Raw genomic sequence first — 24,094 nt, 5'->3', positions numbered from 1 at the left:
CTGTGTGTCTGGGGTAACCGGTTTTGAAGATCTAATATAACAGGTGCTCTGTCCCATTGTCCATCTACATTTTGTGGCATTCCCAAATTTACCCGAATGTCTCCAGCAAATGGACATCCCATATGCTCAGCCAATGTGTATGCCACGTCCACTGAAATGGGAAGGGTAGGTGGTCTTTGTGGTTACCCTTTAAGGGAGTGGCTAGAGTCCCATCAGTGCTCTGGTGGCCTTTTCCACTATTTAAGCTATTTCATGTACCAAATTCCACATAAATAAATACAGTTATTACTACTTTGCATTGTAACCTATGTACTTTTCTGGAATATAGGAAGAAAAGTTTCAAGATCATTCGTTCTCAATCATTGTCTCTTCAATTGCCTCCTCATGACTGGAAGGCGCCATCCACCATCACACCCATTCCATCCCCCGTGTCTCCTGAGCTGCCGCCCATATCCATCCTGCGAGGCCCTGGTCAGGTTCTCCAAGCACCATATGATGTCCCCGAATTTCAGAGAGTAACCATTAGTGGGGATTACTGTGCCGGGGTAAGGACATCGCTCCCCTCTTTCCATCTCCAGGTTCCATAAGTGTCAGCCATTTACCACAACGTTATTACATTGTTACTTTTTCACAATTAAATTCATGCAAAATTAAGGGCAAATAAATACCGAGTACATTATCATCATCATCATCATCATCATCATCATCATCATCATCATCATCATCATCTATGGTAAAACACAGGGGCCTGAGTCACAGACATTGGCGATGTTCATTAGCGTTTTTTTACTACTGCGCATTCGCAAAACACCCTAAAAACTCATACAGTGCACGCGTTACACAGAGTGTATGTACAGAGGTGCGTTACACAGAGTGTATGCACAGAGGTGCCTTACACAGAGTGTATGCACAGAGGTGCCTTACACAGAGTGTATGCACAGAGGTGCCTTACACAGAGTGTATGCACAGAGGTGCCTTACACAGAGTGTATGCACAGAGGTGCCTTACACAGAGTGTATGCACAGAGGTGCCTTACACAGAGTGTATGCACAGAGGTGCCTTACACAGAGTGTATGCACAGAGGTGCCTTACACAGAGTGTATGCACAGAGGTGCCTTACACAGAGTGTATGCACAGAGGTGCCTTACACAGAGTGTATGCACAGAGGTGCCTTACACAGAGTGTATGCACAGAGGTGCCTTACACAGAGTGTATGCACAGAGGTGCCTTACACAGAGTGTATGCACAGAGGTGCCTTACACAGAGTGTATGCACAGAGGTGCCTTACACAGAGTGTATGCACAGAGGTGCCTTACACAGAGTGTATGCACAGAGGTGCCTTACACAGAGTGTATGCACAGAGGTGCCTTACACAGAGGCCCTGATTCAGAGCCGGACGCTCTGACAGAGCGCTCGCTCTGAATCAGGGCCGTCCCTGCTCCTTTTTGGAGCGGCCTCCTGGCCGCTCGCATAGCTGTGGGTAACCACCCACAGCTATAGCGAGCAGCCAAAATGATGGTCGCTATGGTCAAGACCATCGTGACCATCGGGCTTGCGACAAGACCCTGCAGTAGGGTCTCGCTGCCGCAAGCCCTGGAGTGCTTTTGGCTCTATCAGAGCCAAAAGCACTCCCACTGACATCACTAGTGATGTCAGTGGGGCCGGCCCCAGACGGTAGGCGTTCCCATGGGAACGCCTCCGTCTGGGCAGCCACACCCCCGGCACGCCCACCAAAGGGGGCGTGCTGTCAATCACCATCGACAGCACGCCCCCTTTGGTGCGAGACCCATAACGATGGCTTGGCCATCGTTATTCGGGTCTCGCGCATGCGCACGACGGAGCCGGTTCCCTCGTGCGCATGCACACTTGGGCAACATCTACCCGCTTGCGAGCGCTCAGCGCTCGCGAGCGGGTCTGAATCAGGCCCAGAGTGTATGTACAGAGGTGCGTTACACAGAGTGTATGTACAGAGGTTGGTTACATAGAGTGTATGTACAGAGGTGTAACGCACGTGTTACACAGAATGTATGTACAGAGGTGCATTACACAGAGTGTATATACAGACGTGCGTTACACAGAGTGTATGTATAGAGGTGTAGCGCACGCGTTACACAGAGTGTATGTACAGAGGTGCATTACACAGAGTGTATGTACAGAGGTGCGTTACACAGAGTGTATGTACAGAGGTGCGTTTACAGAGTGTATGTACAGAGGTGGGTTACACAGAGTGTATGTACAGAGGTGCTTTACACAGAGTGTATGTACAGAGGTGGGGCGCACGCGTTACACAGAGTGTATGTACAGAGGTGCGTTACACAGAGTGTATGTACAGAGGTGCATTACACAGAGTGTATGTACAGAGGTGCGTTACACAGAGTGTATGTACAGAGGTGTAGCGCACGCTTTACACAGTGTATGTACAGAGGTGCGTTACACAGAGTGTATGTACAGAGGTGTAGCGCACGCATGACACAGAGTGTATGCACAGAGGTGCGTTACACAGAGTGTATGTACAGAGGTGCGTTACACAGAGTGTATGTACAGAGGTGGGTTACACAGAGTGTATGTACAGAGGTGCTTTACACAGAGTGTATGTACAGAGGTGGGGCGCACGCGTTACACAGAGTGTATGTACAGAGGTGCGTTACACAGAGTGTATGTACAGAGGTGCGGGTGAAATTAGGTGCTATCAGAAATGTACTGAAAATGTGCTGGGCCTTCCTGGGCTAAACAGATGCACAGAGTTATGGGTGTGTCACTGATCTGGTTGCGTATACAGATGCATAATCACTCGCATAGGAGATCGGGGGAAGGGCTGATACCAGCATTAGCATATAGTCACAGACACACGGCTGTACACCGGGGGAAGGGCTGATACCAGCATTAGCATATAGTCACAGACACACAGCTGTACACCAGGGGAAGGGCTGATACCAGCATTAGCATATAGTCACAGACACACGGCTGTACACCAGGGGAAGGGCTGATACCAGCATTAGCATATAGTCACATACACACGGCTGTACACCAGGGGAAGGGCTGATACCAGCATTAGCATATAGTCACAGACACATGGCTGTACACCAGGGGAAGGGCTGATACCAGCATTAGCATATAGTCACAGACACACGGCTGTACACCAGGGGAAGGGCTGATACCAGCATTAGTATATAGTCACATACACACAGCTGTACACCGGGGGAAGGGCTGATACCAGCATTAGCATATAGTCACAGACACACAGCTGTACACCGGGGGAAGGGCTGATATTAGCATTAGCATATAGTCACAGACACACAGCTGTACACCAGGAGTAGGGCTGATACCAGCATTAGCATATAGTCACAGACACACGGCTGTACACCAGGGGAAGGGCTGATACCAGCATTAGCATATAGTCACAGACACACAGCTGTACACCGGGGGAAGGGCTGATACCAGCATTAGCATATAGTCACATACACACAGCTGTACACCGGGGGAAGGGCTGATACCAGCATTAGCACATAGTCACAGACACAGCTGTACACCAGGGGAAGGGCTGATACCAGCATTAGCATATAGTCACATACACACGGCTGTACACCAGGGGAAGGGCTGATACCAGCATTAGTATATAGTCACATACACACAGCTGTACACCGGGGGAAGGGCTGATACCAGCATTAGTATATAGTCACAGACACACGGCTGTACACCAGGGGAAGGGCTGATACCAGCATTAGTATATAGTCACATACACACAGCTGTACACCGGGGGAAGGGCTGATACCAGCATTAGCATATAGTCACAGACACACGGCTGTACACCAGGGGAAGGGCTGATACCAGCATTAGCATATAGTCACAGACACACGGCTGTACACCAGGGGAAGGGCTGATACCAGCATTAGCATATAGTCACAGACACACAGCTGTACACCAGGGGAAGGGCTGATACCAGCATTAGCATATAGTCACATACACACGGCTGTACACCGGGGGAAGGGCTGATACCAGCATTAGCATATAGTCACATACACACGGCTGTACACCAGGGGAAGGGCTGATACCAGCATTAGCATATAGTCACATACACACGGCTGTACACCGGGGGAAGGACTGATACCAGCATTAGCATATAGTCACATACACATGGCTGTACACCAGGGGAAGGGCTGATACCAACATTAGCATATAGTCACAGACACACAGCTGTACACCAGGGGAAGGGCTGATACCAGCATTAGCATATAGTCACAGACACACGGCTGTATACCAGGGGAAGGGCCGATACCAGCATTAGCATATAGTCACAGACACACGGCTATACACCAGGGGAAGGGCTGATACCAGCATTAGTATATAGTCACATACACATGGCTGTACACCAGGGGAAGGGCTGATACCAGCATTAGCATATAGTCACAGACACACAGCTGTACACCAGGGGAAGGGCTGATCCCAGCATTAGTATATAGTCACATACACACGGCTGTACACCAGGGGAAGGGCTGATACCAACATTAGCATATAGTCACATACACACAGCTGTACACCGTGGGAAGGGCTGATACCAGCATTAGCATATAGTCACAGACACACGGCTGTACACCAGGGGAAGGGCTGATACCAGCATTAGCATATAGTCACATACACACAGCTGTACACCGGGGGAAGGGCTGATACCAGCATTAGTATATAGTCACAGACACACGGCTGTACACCAGGGGAAGGGCTGATACCAGCATTAGCATATAGTCACATACACACAGCTGTACACCAGGGGAAGGGCTGATACCAGCATTAGCATATAGTCACAGACACACGGCTGTATACCAGGGGAAGGGCCGATACCAGCATTAGCATATAGTCACAGACACACGGCTATACACCAGGGGAAGGGCTGATACCAGCATTAGTATATAGTCACATACACATGGCTGTACACCAGGGGAAGGGCTGATACCAGCATTAGCATATAGTCACAGACACACAGCTGTACACCAGGGGAAGGGCTGATCCCAGCATTAGTATATAGTCACATACACACAGCTGTACACCAGGGGAAGGGCTGATATTAGCATTAGCATATAGTCACAGACACACAGCTGTACACCGGGGGAAGGGCTGATACCAGCATTACTATATAGTCACAGACACACAGCTGTACACCGGGGGAAGGGCTGATACCAGCATTACTATATAGTCACATACACACGGCTGTACACCAGGGGAAGGGCTGATACCAGCATTAGTATATAGTCACATACACACGGCTGTATACCAGGGGAAGGGCCGATACCAGCATTAGCATATAGTCACAGACACACGGCTGTACACCAGGGGAAGGGCTGATCCCAGCATTAGTATATAGTCACATACACATGGCTGTACACCAGGGGAAGGGCTGATACCAGCATTAGTATATAGTCACATACACATGGCTGTACACCAGGGGAAGGGCTGATACCAGCATTAGCATATAGTCACAGACACACAGCTGTACACCAGGGGAAGGGCTGATCCCAGCATTAGTATATAGTCACATACACACAGCTGTACACCAGGGGAAGGGCTGATACCAACATTAGCATATAGTCACATACACACAGCTGTACACCGTGGGAAGGGCTGATACCAGCATTAGCATATAGTCACAGACACACAGCTGTACACCAGGAGTAGGGCTGATACCAGCATTAGCATATAGTCACATACACACAGCTGTACACCGGGGGAAGGGCTGATACCAGCATTAGTATATAGTCACAGACACACGGCTGTACACCAGGGGAAGGGCTGATACCAGCATTAGCATATAGTCACATACACACAGCTGTACACCAGGGGAAGGGCTGATACCAGCATTAGCATATAGTCACAGACACACGGCTGTACACCGGGGTAAGGGCTGATACCAGCATTAGCATATAGTCACAGAGACACGGCTGTACACCAGGGGAAGGGCTGATACCAGCATTAGCATATAGTCACATACACACGGCTGTACACCAGGGGAAGGGCTGATACCAGCATTAGTATATAGTCACAGACACACGGCTGTACACCAGGGGAAGGGCCGATACCAGCATTAGCATATAGTCACAGACACACGGCTATACACCAGGGGAAGGGCTGATACCAGCATTAGTATATAGTCACATACACATGGCTGTACACCAGGGGAAGGGCTGATACCAGCATTAGCATATAGTCACAGACACACAGCTGTACACCAGGGGAAGGGCTGATCCCAGCATTAGTATATAGTCACATACACACAGCTGTACACCAGGGGAAGGGCTGATATTAGCATTAGCATATAGTCACAGACACACACCTGTACACCAGGGGAAGGGCCGATACCAGCATTAGCATATAGTCACAGACACACGGCTATACACCAGGGGAAGGGCTGATACCAGCATTAGTATATAGTCACATACACATGGCTGTACACCAGGGGAAGGGCTGATACCAGCATTAGCATATAGTCACAGACACACAGCTGTACACCAGGGGAAGGGCTGATCCCAGCATTAGCATATAGTCACAGACACACAGCTGTACACCGGGGGAAGGGCTGATACCAGCATTACTATATAGTCACATACACACGGCTGTACACCAGGGGAAGGGCTGATACCAGCATTAGTATATAGTCACATACACACGGCTGTACACCGGGGGAAGGGCTGATACCAGCATTAGTATATAGTCACATACACACGGCTGTACACCAGGGGAAGGGCTGATACCAGCATTAGTATATAGTCACATACACACGGCTGTACACCGGGGGAAGGGCTGATACCAGCATTAGTATATAGTCACATACACACGGCTGTACACCAGGGGAAGGGCAGATACCAGCATTAGCATATAGTCACAGACACACAGCTGTACACCAGGGGAAGGGCTGATATTAGCATTAGCATATAGTCACAGACACACAGCTGTACACCGGGGGAAGGGCTGATACCAGCATTACTATATAGTCACAGACACACAGCTGTACTCCGGGGGAAGGGCTGATACCAGCATTAGTATATAGTCACATACACACGGCTGTACACCAGGGGAAGGGCTGATACCAGCATTAGTATATAGTCACATACACACGGCTGTACACCGGGGGAAGGGCTGATACCAGCATTAGTATATAGTCACATACACACGGCTGTACACCAGGGGAAGGGCAGATACCAGCATTAGCATATAGTCACAGACACACAGCTGTACACCAGGGGAAGGGCTGATACCAGCATTAGCATATAGTCACAGACACATGGCTGTACACCAGGGGAAGGGCTGATACCAGCATTAGTATATAGTCACATACACACAGCTGTACACCAGGGGAAGGGCTGATACCAGCATTAGTATATAGTCACATACACACGGCTGTACACCAGGGGAAGGGCTGATACCAGCATTAGCATATAGTCACAGACACACGGCTGTACACCAGGGGAAGGGCTGATACCAGCATTATCATATAGTCACAGACACACAGCTGTACACCGGGGGAAGGGCTGATACCAGCATTAGCATATAGTCACAGACACACGGCTGTACACCGGGGGAAGGGCTGATACCAGCATTAGCATATAGTCACATACACACGGCTGTACACCAGGGGAAGGGCTGATACCAGCATTAGCATATAGTCACATACACACGGCTGTACACCGGGGGAAGGACTGATACCAGCATTAGCATATAGTCACATACACATGGCTGTACACCAGGGGAAGGGCTGATACCTGCATTAGTATATAGTCACAGACACACGGCTGTACACCAGGGGAAGGGCTGATACCAGCATTACTATATAGTCACAGACACACAGCTGTACACCAGGGGAAGGGCTGATACCAGCATTCGCATATAGTCACAGACACACAGCTGTACACCGGGGGAAGGGCTGATACCAGCATTAGCATATAGTCACAGACACACGGCTGTACATCGGGGGAAGGGCTGATACCAGCATTAGCATATAGTCACATACACACGGCTGTACACCAGGGGAAGGGCTGATACCAGCATTAGCATATAGTCACATACACACGGCTGTACACCGGGGGAAGGACTGATACCAGCATTCGCATATAGTCACATACACATGGCTGTACACCAGGGGAAGGGCTGATACCAGCATTAGTATATAGTCACATACACACGGCTGTACACCAGGGGAAGGGCTGATACCAGCATTAGTATATAGTCACATACACACAGCTGTACACCAGGGGAAGGGCTGATACCAGCATTAGCATATAGTCACATACACACGGCTGTACACCAGGGGAAGGGCTGATACCAGCATTAGCATATAGTCACATACACACAGCTGTACAACGGGGGGGAAGGGCTGATACCAGCATTAGCATACAGTCACATACACACGGCTGTACACCAGGGGAAGGGCTGATACCAGCATTAGTATATAGTCACAGACACACAGCTGTACACCAGGGGAAGGGCTGATACCAGCATTAGCATATAGTCACATACACACGGCTGTACACCAGGGGAAGGGCTGATACCAGCATTAGCATATAGTCACATACACACGGCTGTACACCAGGGGAAGGGCTGATACCAGCATTAGCATATAGTCACAGACACACGGCTGTACACCAGGGGAAGGGCTGATACCAGCATTAGCATATAGTCACATACACACAGCTGTACACCGAGGGAAGGGCTGATACCAGCATTAGTATATAGTCACAGACACACAGCTGTACACCAGGGGAAGGGCTGATACCAGCATTATCATATAGTCACAGACACACAGCTGTACACCGGGGGAAGGGCTGATACCAGCATTAGCATATAGTCACAGACACACGGCTGTACACCGGGGGAAGGGCTGATACCAGCATTAGCATATAGTCACATACACACGGCTGTACACCAGGGGAAGGGCTGATACCAGCATTAGCATATAGTCACATACACACGGCTGTACACCGGGGGAAGGACTGATACCAGCATTAGCATATAGTCACATACACATGGCTGTACACCAGGGGAAGGGCTGATACCTGCATTAGTATATAGTCACAGACACACGGCTGTACACCAGGGGAAGGGCTGATACCAGCATTACTATATAGTCACAGACACACAGCTGTACACCAGGGGAAGGGCTGATACCAGCATTAGCATATAGTCACAGACACACGGCTGTACACCGGGGGAAGGGCTGATACCAGCATTAGCATATAGTCACATACACACGGCTGTACACCAGGGGAAGGGCTGATACCAGCATTAGCATATAGTCACATACACACGGCTGTACACCGGGGGAAGGACTGATACCAGCATTCGCATATAGTCACATACACATGGCTGTACACCAGGGGAAGGGCTGATACCAGCATTAGTATATAGTCACATACACACGGCTGTACACCAGGGGAAGGGCTGATACCAGCATTAGTATATAGTCACATACACACAGCTGTACACCAGGGGAAGGGCTGATACCAGCATTAGCATATAGTCACATACACACGGCTGTACACCAGGGGAAGGGCTGATACCAGCATTAGCATATAGTCACATACACACAGCTGTACAACGGGGGGGAAGGGCTGATACCAGCATTAGCATATAGTCACATACACACGGCTGTACACCAGGGGAAGGGCTGATACCAGCATTAGTATATAGTCACATACACACAGCTGTACACCAGGGGAAGGGCTGATACCAGCATTAGCATATAGTCACATACACACGGCTGTACACCAGGGGAAGGGCTGATACCAGCATTAGCATATAGTCACATACACACAGCTGTACAACGGGGGGGAAGGGCTGATACCAGCATTAGCATATAGTCACATACACACGGCTGTACACCAGGGGAAGGGCTGATACCAGCATTAGCATATAGTCACATACACACGGCTGTACACCAGGGGAAGGGCTGATACCAGCATTAGCATATAGTCACAGACACACGGCTGTACACCAGGGGAAGGGCTGATACCAGCATTAGCATATAGTCACATACACACGGCTGTACACCGAGGGAAGGGCTGATACCAGCATTAGTATATAGTCACAGACACACAGCTGTACACCAGGGGAAGGGCTGATACCAGCATTAGTATATAGTCACATACACACAGCTGTACACCGAGGGAAGGGCTGATACCAGCATTAGTATATAGTCACAGACACACAGCTGTACACCAGGGGAAGGGCTGATACCAGCATTAGCATATAGTCACAGACACACGGCTGTACACCGGGGGAAGGGCTGATACCAGCATTAGCATATAGTCACAGACACACGGCTGTACACCAGGGGAAGGGCTGATACCAGCATTAGCATATAGTCACAGACACACGGCTGTACACCAGGGGAAGGGCTGATACCAGCATTAGTATATAGTCACAGACACACAGCTGTACACCAGGGGAAGGGCTGATACCAGCATTAGCATATAGTCACAGACACACGGCTGTACACCGGGGGAAGGGCTGATACCAGCATTAGCATATAGTCACAGACACACGGCTGTACACCAGGGGAAGGGCTGATACCAGCATTAGCATATAGTCACAGACACACGGCTGTACACCGGGGGAAGGGCTGATACCAGCATTAGCATATAGTCACATACACACGGCTGTACACCGGGGGAAGGGCTGATACCAGCATTAGCACATAGTCACAGACACACAGCTGTACACAGGGGGAAGGGCTGATACCAGCATTAGCATATAGTCACAGACACACGGCTGTACACCAGGGGAAGGGCTGATACCAGCATTAGCATATAGTCACAGACACACGGCTGTACACCAGGGGAAGGGCTGATACCAGCATTAGCATATAGTCACAGACACACACCTGTACACCAGGGGAAGGGCTGATACCAGCATTAGCATATAGTCACAGACACACAGCTGTACACAGGGGGAAGGGCTGATACCAGCATTAGCATATAGTCACAGACACACAGCTGTACACCGGGGGAAGGGCTGATACCAGCATTAGCATATAGTCACAGACACACGGCTGTACACCGGGGGAAGGGCTGATACCAGCATTAGTATATAGTCACATACACACAGCTGTACACCAGGGGAGGGGCTGATACCAGCATTAGCATATAGTCACATACACACGGCTGTACACAGGGGGAAGGGCTGATACCAGCATTAGCATATAGTCACAGACACACGGCTGTACACCAGGGGAAGGGCTGATACCAGCATTAGCATATAGTCACATACACACGGCTGTACACCAGGGGAAGGGCTGATACCAGCATTAGCACATAGTCACAGACACACAGCTGTACACCGGGGGAAGGGCTGATACCAGCATTAGCACATAGTCACAGACACACGGCTGTACACCAGGGGAGGGGCTGATACCAGCATTAGCATATAGTCACATACACACAGCTGTACACCGGGGGAAGGGCTGATACCAGCATTAGCATATAGTCACATACACACGGCTGTACACCAGGGGAAGGGCTGATACCAGCATTAGCATATAGTCACATACACACAGCTGTACACCAGGGGAGGGGCTGATACCAGCATTAGCATATAGTCACAGACACACGGCTGTACACCAGGGGAAGGGCTGATACCAGCATTAGCATATAGTCACAGACACACGGCTGTACACCGGGGGAAGGGCTGATACCAGCATTAGTATATAGTCACATACACACAGCTGTACACCAGGGGAAGGGCTGATACCAGCATTAGCATATAGTCACATACACACGGCTGTACACCAGGGGAAGGGCTGATACCAGCATTAGCATATAGTCACATACACACGGCTGTACACCAGGGGAGGGGCTGATACCAGCATTAGTATATAGTCACATACACACGGCTGTACACCAAGGGAAGGGCTGATACCAGCATTAGTATATAGTCACATACACACGGCTGTACACCAGGGGAAGGGCTGATACCAGCATTAGCATATAGTCACATACACACAGCTGTACACCAGGGGAAGGGCTGATACCAGCATTAGCATATAGTCACAGACACACAGCTGTACACCAGGGGAAGGGCTGATACCAGCATTAGCACATAGTCACAGACACACGGCTGTACACCGGGGGAAGGGCTGATACCAGCATTAGTATATAGTCACATACACACAGCTGTACACCAGGGGAAGGGCTGATACCAGCATTAGCATATAGTCACATACACACAGCTGTACACCAGGGGAAGGGCTGATACCAGCATTAGCATATAGTCACAGACACACGGCTGTACACCAGGGGGAAGGGCTGATACCAGCATTAGCATATAGTCACATACACACAGCTATACACCAGGGGAAGGGCCGATAACAGCATTAGCATATAGTCACAGACACACAGATGTACACCGGGGGAAGGGCTGATACCAGCATTAGCACATAGTCACAGACACAGCTGTACACCGGGGGAAGGGCTGATACCAGCATTAGTATATAGTCACATACACACAGCTGTACACCAGGGGAAGGGCTGATACCAGCATTAGCATATAGTCACATACACACAGCTGTACACCAGGGGAAGGGCTGATACCAGCATTAGCATATAGTCACATACACACAGCTGTACACCAGGGGAAGGGCTGATACCCATTAGCACATAGTCACAGACACAGCTGTACACCAGGGGAAGGGCTGATACCAGCATTAGCATATAGTCACATACACACAGCTGTACACCAGGGGAAGGGCTGATACCAGCATTAGCATATAGTCACAGACACACGGCTGTACACCGGGGGAAGGGCTGATACCAGCATTAGCATATAGTCACAGACACACAGCTGTACACCAGGGGAAGGGCTGATACCAACATTAGTATATAGTCACAGACACACGGCTGTACACCAGGGGAAGGGCTGATACCAGCATTAGCATATAGTCACATACACACGGCTGTACACCGGGGGAAGGGCTGATACCAGCATTAGCATATAGTCACATACACACAGCTGTACACCAGGGGAAGGGCTGATACCAGCATTAGCATATAGTCACATACACACAGCTGTACACCAGGGGAAGGGCTGATACCAGCATTAGTATATAGTCACATACACACAGCTGTACACCAGGGGAAGGGCTGATACCAGCATTAGCATATAGTCACAGACACACAGCTGTACACCAGGGGAAGGGCTGATACCAGCATTAGTATATAGTCACATACACACAGCTGTACACCAGGGGAAGGGCTGATACCAGCATTAGCATATAGTCACATACACACAGCTGTACACCAGGGGAAGGGCTGATACCAGCATTAGCATATAGTCACATACACACGGCTGTACACCAGGGGAAGGGCTGATACCAGCATTAGCATATAGTCACATACACACGGCTGTACACCAGGGGAAGGGCTGATACCAGCATTAGCATATAGTCACAGACACACGGCCGTACACCAGGGGAAGGGCTGATACCAGCATTAGCATATAGTCACAGACACACGGCTGTACACCAGGGGAAGGGCTGATACCAGTATTAGCATATAGTCACATACACACGGCTATACACCGGGGGAAGGGCTGATACCAGCATTAGCATATAGTCACAGACACACGGCCGTACACCAGGGGAAGGGCTGATACCAGCATTAGTATATAGTCACATACACACACCTGTACACCAGGGGAAGGGCTGATACCAGCATTAGCATATAGTCACAGACACACGGCTGTACACCAGGGGAAGGGCTGATACCAGCATTAGCATATAGTCACAGACACACGGCTGTACACCAGGGGAAGGACTGATACCAGCATTAGTATATAGTCACATACACACGCCTGTACACCAGGGGAAGGGCTGATACCAGCATTAGCATATAGTCACAGACACACGGCTGTACACCAGGGGAAGGACTGATACCAGCATTAGTATATAGTCACAGACACACACCTGTACACCAGGGGAAGGGCTGATACCAGCATTAGCATATAGTCACAGACACACAGCTGTACACCAGGGGAAGGGCTGATACCAGCATTAGCATATAGTCACAGACACACAGCTGTACACCAGGGGAAGGGCTGGTACCAGCATTAGCATATAGTCACATACACACAGCTGTACACCAGGGGAAGGGCTGAAACCAGCATTAGCATATAGTCACAGACACACGGCTGTACACCAGGGGAAGGGCTGATACCAGCATTAGCATATAGTCACATACACACGGCTGTACACCAGGGGAAGGGCTGATACCAGCATTAGTATATAGTCACATACACATGGCTGTACACCAGGGGAAGGGCTGATACCAGCATTAGCATATAGTCACAGACACACGGCTGTACACCAGGGGAAGGGCTGATACCAGCATTAGTATATAGTCACATACACACGGCTGTACACCAGGGGAAGGGCTGATACTATTATTAGCATAGTCGCAGCTGTAAGTACAGGTATATATGCTAAATACGTTTGCAGGATGCAGTGCTGAATGAGACCCTGAAACAGTCCTGAAACCTGCAAAAATGTCATTGATATTTTTGGTTGGTACGATGCCTGATTTCTTGGAGTTTGATGTACTGTAATGTATTGTACTATATTGTGCTGTATTGTACTGTACTGTATTGTACTGTAATGTGCTGTACTGTACTGTATTGTACTGTAATGTGCTGTACTGTATTGTACTGTATTGTAGTGTATTGTACTGTATTGTACTGTACATTAAATGATAGTAATGACTGTAGAAAATTAAGCTCATATTTTATATTCAGCTAATGTAAACTGTATTTTTTAGAAGAATAAATATAAAATGGTCTGAAATGAAAAAACAAATTTCCTGGATAATTATTAAGGTCCATAATAACAAAATCCATTCCCAGGTGACGGTTGAGGACTACGAACAGGCTGCAATTGGACTGGCCAAGGCTCTATTGATAAGGGAGAAATACTCGCGGCTGGCGTACCATCGCTTCCCCAGGACGACTGCTCGCTGTTTGTGCGCAATGAATGATGAGAGCTGGAGGCTGGAGGATGAGGTGTATCCAGGTACAGAGACTTCATGTTACATCTTTGGGGGTTTCTGTGAGCCAGTAATAATGTGAGTGGTGTATAGAGGAAATATCGCCTCTTACAGGCAGCGACCACCCCCATAGACCCACACTCTGTTTTGGGATGTAGTCGAATTATTGACATTCAGAATGTCAACAATGAGAAGGGGACAGCAAGATGCCGACATGGTACTAGTTCAATGTAAAACATTTTAACCATGTCGGCTTTAGAACGTTATACATTATGCTTTACCTATTTTATAACGAGCGTGGACAACGTGTTTCTTATTCGCACACTGAGCTGCACCTTAGCACTGAGCTGCACCTTAGCACTGTGTATGCACCTTAGCACTGTGTATGCACCTTAGCACTGAGCTGCACCTTAGCACTGAGCTGCACCTTAGCACTGAGCTGCACCTTAGCACTGAGCTGCACCTTAGCACTGTGTTGCACCTTAGCACTGAGCTGCACCTTAGCACTGTGTATGCACCTTAGCACTGTGTATGCACCTTAGCACTGTGTATGCACCTTAGCACTGAGCTGCACCTTAGCACTGAGCTGCACCTTAGCACTGTGTATGCACCTTAGCACTGAGCTGCACCTTAGCACTGAGCTGCATCTTAGCACTGAGCTGCACCTTAGCACTGTGTATGCACCTTAGCACTGAGCTGCACCTTAGCACTGTGTATGCACCTTAGCACTGTGTATGCACCTTAGCACTGTGTATGCACCTTAGCACTGAGCTGCACCTTAGCACTGTGTATGCACCTTAGCACTGAGCTGCACCTTAGCACTGTGTATGCACCTTAGCACTGAGCTGCACCTTAGCACTGAGCTGCACCTTAGCACTGAGCTGCACCTTAGCACTGTGTATGCACCTTAGCACTGAGCTGCACCTTAGCACTGTGTATGCACCTTAGCACTGAGCTGCACCTTAGCACTGTTTATGCACCTTAGCACTGAGCTGCACCTTAGCACTGAGCTGCACCTTAGCACTGTGTATGCACCTTAGCACTGAGCTGCACCTTAGCACTGAGCTGCACCTTAGCACTGTGTATGCACCTTAGCACTGTGTATGCACCTTAGCACTGAGCTGCACCTTAGCACTGAGCTGCACCATAGCACTGAGCTGCACCTTAGCACTGAGCTGCACCTTAGCACTGAGCTGCACCTTAGCACTGAGCTGCACCTTAGCACTGTGTATGCACCTTAGCACTGAGCTGCACCTTAGCACTGTGTATGCACCATAGCACTGAGCTGCACCTTAGCACTGAGCTGCACCTTAGCACTGAGCTGCACCTTAGCACTGTGTATGCACCATAGCACTGAGCTGCACCTTAGCACTGTGTATGCACCTTAGCACTGAGCTGCACCTTAGCACTTTGTATGCACCTTAGCACTGAGCTGCACCTTAGCACTGAGCTGCACCTTAGCACTGTGTATGCACCTTAGCACTGTGTATGCACCTTAGCACTGAGCTGCACCTTAGCACTGAGCTGCACCTTAGCACTGTGTATGCACCTTAGCACTGTGTATGCACCATACAGATACTCTCTGCTTGTAATACTGGTGAGAAGATATCACCATCCAGCCGAAAGACTAACCTGCCACATTGTGCGTGCGCTGCGCTCGCTCGCTCTACGGCTTAGAAAGAAGAGCAGACATGTCATTGGTCAGCAGCATCGCGGACTACGTTCAGCCTGCGGCCCCCTGTTGTGCATTATTGTGTGTTAGTGTATTCTAGGGCAGGATGTGTGCATAGGTTTGTGTGCAGATTGTGAGGAAGATGTACTAAGCTCTGGAAAGTGATAAACTACCAATCAATCATCTCCTAACTGTCATTTTCCAAACACAGGGCGGGATATACTAAGCATAGCACTAGCGATGCAGTTCATTCCGCCTGTCTTCGGGTACATACCGCGGTTCATTACAGCATTATGTACCAAGAATATCGCAAAGGCCAGGTCTCCCGATAAGAGCCGTCCTTTGCGATGCTGCCGTGTTTAACACCCAGAAATCCCTCTGGCAAAATGCCGCTGGGGCTCATGGGAGGAATCTGATCGGGGAGCATCCTGAAAAGAAGCCCATAGGTTTCTATTGGTGGCGTTACCCATTGGAACGAAGCACCGGATTTCATCACATTCAGGTGCGTAGTACATTTGCGGAAAGCGGTAGAACCCTGAATTTTCTGAGGTTTTACGGCTTTTTCGTGTTTAGTACATCTCACCCACAGACTGTAACATGACAGTTAGGAGCTGAATGACTGGAAGTTTATCACTTTCCAGAGCTTAGTACATCTCCCTCACTGTGGGTCCATATAACAGAAATGAACACTGCTTAGTATAAGGCAATTCCTGTGATTGGTGTTGGGTGAATTGTACATTATGGGGGAGATTCAGTTACATGCAAGTTGTCTCACATGTTTTATCATGGCTAATGCGCCAACACCAATTCAGTAAGATAGTCCGGAGGGTGGAAGGAGAAATGAGGCCCGTCAGGGCTGCCATCAGAAATTGTGGGGCCCGGTACTGCCAAAATAAACAGGGCCCCACCGGGGGACGGGGATGGGTTAGAGGTGGGCGGTGCTACAGAAGAGGGGGGACATTAATTTGTGTGTAAACCAGTTTAAAAGTTAAAAAGTTTGGTTTGTTATTATAACATGTCAATCTATCATATATGAAAGAAAACTACTGTAATTTCGAATATATACGAAATATATAGGGAAAGCAACACGGATTCTAATAAATGTGTGTGTATAAATATATTATATATATATATATATATATATATAATAAATTAATAAATAAAATATATGGAACACAGTTCACCCTGCACTCCTACCAAACAGTGTTATCTTGCCCGGTGCATGGATGGATAGACTGAGTGGGGGCAGGACAGGGATGGCTGGCTGCACCAGGGGGGAGTTACACAGGGTAGGGAGGGCTGGCTAGTCTTTGCAGGACAGTGATAGCTGGCTGCACTAGGGGGGAGTTACACAGGGTAGAGAGGGCTGGCTAGTCTTTGCAGGACAGGGATGGCTGGCTGCACTAGGGGGGAGTTACACAGGGTAAGGAGGACTGGCTAGTCTTTGCAGGACAGTGATGGCTGGCTGCACTAGGGGGGGAGTTAAACAGGGTAGGGAGGGCCGGCTAGTCTTTGCAGGACAGGGATGGCTGGCTGCACTAGGGGGGAGTTACAGAGGGTAGCGAGGGCTGGCTAGTCTTTGCAGGACAGGGATGGCTGCTGCACTACGGGGGAGTTACACAGGGTAGGGAGGGCTGGCTGCACCAGCAGGGAGTTACACAGGGTAGGGAGGGCCGGCTAGTCTTTGCAGGACAGGGATGGCTGGCTGCACTAGGGGGGAGTTACAGAGGGTAGCGAGGGCTGGCTAGTCTTTGCAGGACAGGGATGGCTGCTGCACTACGGGGGAGTTACACAGGGTAGGGAGGGCTGGCTGCACCAGCAGGGAGTTACACAGGGTAGGGAGGGCTGGCTAGTCTTTGCAGGACAGAGATAGCTGGCTGCACTAGGGGGAAGTTACACAGGGTAGGGAGGGCTGGCTAGTGTTTGCAGGACAGTGATGGCTGGCTGCACTAGGGGGGAGTTACACAGGGTAAGGAGGGCTGGTTAGTCTTTGCAGGACAGTGATGGCTGGCTGCACTAGGGGGGAGTTAAACAGTCTAGGGAGGGCTGGCTAGTCTTTGCAGGACAGAGATGGCTGGCTGCACCAGGGGGGAGTTACACAGGGTAGGGAGGACTGGCTAGTCTTTGCAGGACAGGGATGGCTGGCTGCACTAGGGGGGAGTTACACAGGATAGGGAGGACTGGCTAGTCTTTGCAGGACAGGGATGGCTGGCTGCACTAGGGGGGAGTTACACAGGGTAGGGAGGGCTGGCTAGTCTTTGCAGGACAGGGATGGCTGGCTGCACCAGGGGGGAGTTACACAGGGTAGGGAGGACTGGCTAGTCTTTGCAGGACAGGGATGGCTGGCTGCACTAGGGGGGAGTTACACAGGATAGGGAGGACTGGCTAGTCTTTGCAGGACAGGGATGGCTGGCTGCACTACGGGGGAGTTACACAGGATAGGGAGGGCTGGCTAGTCTTTGCAGGACAGGGATGGCTGCTGCACTAGGGGGGAGTTACACAGGGTAGGGAGGGCCGGCTAGTCTTTGCAGGACAGTGATAGCTGGCTGCACTAGGGGGGAGTTACATAGGGTAGGGTGGGCTGGCTAGTCTTTTGAGGACAGGGATTGCTGCTGCACTAGGAGGGAGTTACACAGGGTAGCGAGGGCTGGCTAATCTTTGCAGGACAGGGATGGCTGGCTGCACCAGGGGGGAGTTACACAGGGTAGGGAGGACTGGCTAGTCTTTGCAGGACAGGGATGGCTGGCTGCACTAGGGGGGAGTTACACAGGATAGGGAGGACTGGCTAGTCTTTGCAGGACAGGGATGGCTGGCTGCACTAGGGGGGAGTTACACAGGGTAGGGAGGACTGGCTAGTCTTTGCAGGACAGGGATGGCTGGCTGCACTAGGGGGGAGTTACACAGGGTAGGGAGGGCTGGCTAGTCTTTGCAGGACAGGGATGGCTGGCTGCACTAGGGGGGAGTTACACAGGGTAGGGTGGGCTGGCTAGTCTTTGCAGGACAGTGATGGCTGGCTGCACTAGGGGGGGAGGGCTGGCTAGTCTTTGCAGGACAGTGATGGCTGGCTGCACTAGGGGGGAGTCACACAGGCTAGAGAGGGCTGGCTAGTCTTTGCAGGACAGGGATGGCTGGCTGCACTAGGGGGAGTTACACAGGCTAGCGAGGGCTGGCTAGTCTTTGCAGGACAGTGATGGCTGGCTGCACTAGGGGGGAGTTACACAGGCTAGCGAGGGCTGGCTAGTCTTTGCAGGACAGTGATGGCTGGCTGCACTAGGGGGGAGTCACACAGGCTAGAGAGGGCTGGCTAGTCTTTGCAGGACAGGGATGGCTGGCTGCACTAGGGGTGAGTTACAGAGGGTAGGGAGGGCTGGCTAGTCTTTGCAGGACAGTGATGGCTGGCTGCACTAGGGGGGAGTTACACAGGGTAGCGAGGGCTGGCTAGTCTTTGCAGGACAGTGATGGCTGGCTGCACTAGGGGGGAGTCACACAGGCTAGAGAGGGCTGGCTAGTCTTTGCAGGACAGGGATGGCTGGCTGCAATAGGGGGGAGTTACAAAAGGTAGAGAGGGCTGGCTAGTCTTTGCAGGACAGTGATGGCTGGCTGCACTAGGGGGGAGTTACACAGGCTAGCGAGGGCTGGCTAGTCTTTGCAGGACAGTGATGGCTGGCTGCACTAGGGGGGAGTTACACATGGTAGCGAGGGCTGGCTAGTCTTTGCAGGACAGTGATGGCTGGCTGCACTAGGGGGGAGTCACATAGGGTAGGGAGGGCTGGCTAGTCTTTGCAGGACAGTGATGGCTGGCTGCACTAGGGGGGAGTTACACAGGGTAGAGAGGGCTGGCTAGTCTTTGCAGGACAGTGATGGCTGGCTGTACTAGGGGGGAGTTACACAGGGTAGCGAGGGCTGGCTAGTCTTTGCAGGACAGGGATGGCTGGCTGCACTAGGGGGGAGTTACACAGGGTAAGGAGGACTGGCTAGTCTTTGCAGGACAGTGATGGCTGGCTGCACTAGGGGGGGAGTTAAACAGGGTAGGGAGGGCTGGCTAGTCTTTGCAGGACAGAGATGGCTGGCTGCACCAGGGGGGAGTTACACAGGGTAGGGAGGGCTAGCCATTCTTTGCAGGACAGTGATGGCTGGCTGCACTAGGGGGGAGTTACACAGGGTAGAGAGAGCTGGCTAGTCTTTGCAGGACAGTGATGGCTGGCTGTACTAGGGGGAGTTACACAGGGTAGGGAGGGCTGGCTAGTCTTTGCAGGACAGGGATGGCTGGCTGCACTAGGGGGGAGTTACAGAGGGTAGCGAGGGCTGGCTAGTCTTTGCAGGACAGGGATGGCTGCTGCACTACGGGGGAGTTACACAAGGTAGGGAGGGCTGGCTGCACCAGCAGGGAGTTACACAGGGTAGGGAGGGCTGGCTAGTCTTTGCAGGACAGAGATAGCTGGCTGCACTAGGGGGGAGTTACACAGGGTAGGGAGGGCTGGCTAGTGTTTGCAGGACAGTGATGGCTGGCTGCACTAGGGGGGAGTTACACAGGGTAAGGAGGGCTGGTTAGTCTTTGCAGGACAGTGATGGCTGGCTGCACTAGGGGGGAGTTAAACAGTCTAGGGAGGGCTGGCTAGTCTTTGCAGGACAGAGATGGCTGGCTGCACCAGGGGGGAGTTACACAGGGTAGGGAGGACTGGCTAGTCTTTGCAGGACAGGGATGGCTGGCTGCACTAGGGGGGAGTTACACAGGATAGGGAGGACTGGCTAGTCTTTGCAGGACAGGGATGGCTGGCTGCACTAGGGGGGAGTTACACAGGGTAGGGAGGGCTGGCTAGTCTTTGCAGGACAGGGATGGCTGGCTGCACCAAGGGGGAGTTACACAGGGTAGGGAGGACTGGCTAGTCTTTGCAGGACAGGGATGGCTGGCTGCACTAGGGGGGAGTTACACAGGATAGGGAGGACTGGCTAGTCTTTGCAGGACAGGGATGGCTGGCTGCACTACGGGGGAGTTACACAGGATAGGGAGGGCTGGCTAGTCTTTGCAGGACAGGGATGGCTGCTGCACTAGGGGGGAGTTACACAGGGTAGGGAGGGCCGGCTAGTCTTTGCAGGACAGTGATGGCTGGCTGCACTAGGGGGGAGTTACATAGGGTAGGGAGGGCTGGCTAGTCTTTTGAGGACAGGGATTGCTGCTGCACTAGGAGGGAGTTACACAGGGTAGCGAGGGCTGGCTAATCTTTGCAGGACAGGGATGGCTGGCTGCACTAGGGGGGAGTTACACAAGTTAGAGAGGGCTGGCTAGTCTTTGCAGGAAAGTGATGGCTGGCTTCACCAGGGGGGAGTTACACAGGGTAGGAAGGGCTGGCTAGTCTTTTGAGGACAGGGATGGCTGCTGCACTAGGGAGGAGTTACACAGGGTAGGGAGGGCTGGCTAGTCTTTGCAGGACAGTGATGGCTGGCTGCACTAGGGGGGAGTTACATAGGGTAAGGAGGACTGGCTAGTCTTTGCAGGACAGTGATGGCTGGCTGCACTAGGGGGGGAGTTAAACAGGGTAGGGAGGGCCGGCTAGTCTTTGCAGGACAGGGATGGCTGGCTGCACTAGGGGGGAGTTACAGAGGGTAGCGAGGGCTGGCTAGTCTTTGCAGGACAGGGATGGCTGCTGCACTACGGGGGAGTTACACAGGGTAGGGAGGGCTGGCTGCACCAGCAGGGAGTTACACAGGGTAGGGAGGGCCGGCTAGTCTTTGCAGGACAGGGATGGCTGGCTGCACTAGGGGGGAGTTACAGAGGGTAGCGAGGGCTGGCTAGTCTTTGCAGGACAGGGATGGCTGCTGCACTACGGGGGAGTTACACAGGGTAGGGAGGGCTGGCTGCACCAGCAGGGAGTTACACAGGGTAGGGAGGGCTGGCTAGTCTTTGCAGGACAGAGATAGCTGGCTGCACTAGGGGGAAGTTACACAGGGTAGGGAGGGCTGGCTAGTGTTTGCAGGACAGTGATGGCTGGCTGCACTAGGGGGGAGTTACACAGGGTAAGGAGGGCTGGTTAGTCTTTGCAGGACAGTGATGGCTGGCTGCACTAGGGGGGAGTTAAACAGTCTAGGGAGGGCTGGCTAGTCTTTGCAGGACAGAGATGGCTGGCTGCACCAGGGGGGAGTTACACAGGGTAGGGAGGACTGGCTAGTCTTTGCAGGACAGGGATGGCTGGCTGCACTAGGGGGGAGTTACACAGGATAGGGAGGACTGGCTAGTCTTTGCAGGACAGGGATGGCTGGCTGCACTAGGGGGGAGTTACACAGGGTAGGGAGGGCTGGCTAGTCTTTGCAGGACAGGGATGGCTGGCTGCACCAGGGGGGAGTTACACAGGGTAGGGAGGACTGGCTAGTCTTTGCAGGACAGGGATGGCTGGCTGCACTAGGGGGGAGTTACACAGGATAGGGAGGACTGGCTAGTCTTTGCAGGACAGGGATGGCTGGCTGCACTACGGGGGAGTTACACAGGATAGGGAGGGCTGGCTAGTCTTTGCAGGACAGGGATGGCTGCTGCACTAGGGGGGAGTTACACAGGGTAGGGAGGGCCGGCTAGTCTTTGCAGGACAGTGATAGCTGGCTGCACTAGGGGGGAGTTACATAGGGTAGGGTGGGCTGGCTAGTCTTTTGAGGACAGGGATTGCTGCTGCACTAGGAGGGAGTTACACAGGGTAGCGAGGGCTGGCTAATCTTTGCAGGACAGGGATGGCTGGCTGCACCAGGGGGGAGTTACACAGGGTAGGGAGGACTGGCTAGTCTTTGCAGGACAGGGATGGCTGGCTGCACTAGGGGGGAGTTACACAGGATAGGGAGGACTGGCTAGTCTTTGCAGGACAGGGATGGCTGGCTGCACTAGGGGGGAGTTACACAGGGTAGGGAGGACTGGCTAGTCTTTGCAGGACAGGGATGGCTGGCTGCACTAGGGGGGAGTTACACAGGGTAGGGAGGGCTGGCTAGTCTTTGCAGGACAGGGATGGCTGGCTGCACTAGGGGGGAGTTACACAGGGTAGGGTGGGCTGGCTAGTCTTTGCAGGACAGTGATGGCTGGCTGCACTAGGGGGGGAGGGCTGGCTAGTCTTTGCAGGACAGTGATGGCTGGCTGCACTAGGGGGGAGTCACACAGGCTAGAGAGGGCTGGCTAGTCTTTGCAGGACAGGGATGGCTGGCTGCACTAGGGGGAGTTACACAGGCTAGCGAGGGCTGGCTAGTCTTTGCAGGACAGTGATGGCTGGCTGCACTAGGGGGGAGTTACACAGGCTAGCGAGGGCTGGCTAGTCTTTGCAGGACAGTGATGGCTGGCTGCACTAGGGGGGAGTCACACAGGCTAGAGAGGGCTGGCTAGTCTTTGCAGGACAGGGATGGCTGGCTGCACTAGGGGTGAGTTACAGAGGGTAGGGAG

At 51.6% G+C, this 24,094-nt stretch overlaps 1 protein-coding gene across 1 annotated transcript in view; it reads left to right on the top strand.

Moving 5' to 3' along the window:
• AMPD3 (adenosine monophosphate deaminase 3) overlaps positions 1–24,094 on the top strand; it is a 446,942-nt gene that overhangs the window by 91,045 nt on the left and 331,803 nt on the right. The window contains exons 3-4 of the mRNA XM_088476082.1: positions 329–545; positions 14,872–15,037. Of these exons, the coding sequence (XP_088332208.1) occupies positions 329–545; positions 14,872–15,037 (383 nt within the window). The remainder of the gene's footprint in view (positions 1–328; positions 546–14,871; positions 15,038–24,094) is intronic.

Source organism: Taudactylus pleione, unplaced genomic scaffold, assembly GCF_031769625.1.
Source record: "Taudactylus pleione unplaced genomic scaffold, aTauple2 ptg000182l, whole genome shotgun sequence".
Lineage (NCBI taxonomy): Eukaryota > Metazoa > Chordata > Amphibia > Anura > Myobatrachidae > Taudactylus > Taudactylus pleione.
Note: the sequence above shows the minus strand (reverse complement) of the source record. Positions and strands in the feature narration are given on the sequence as shown.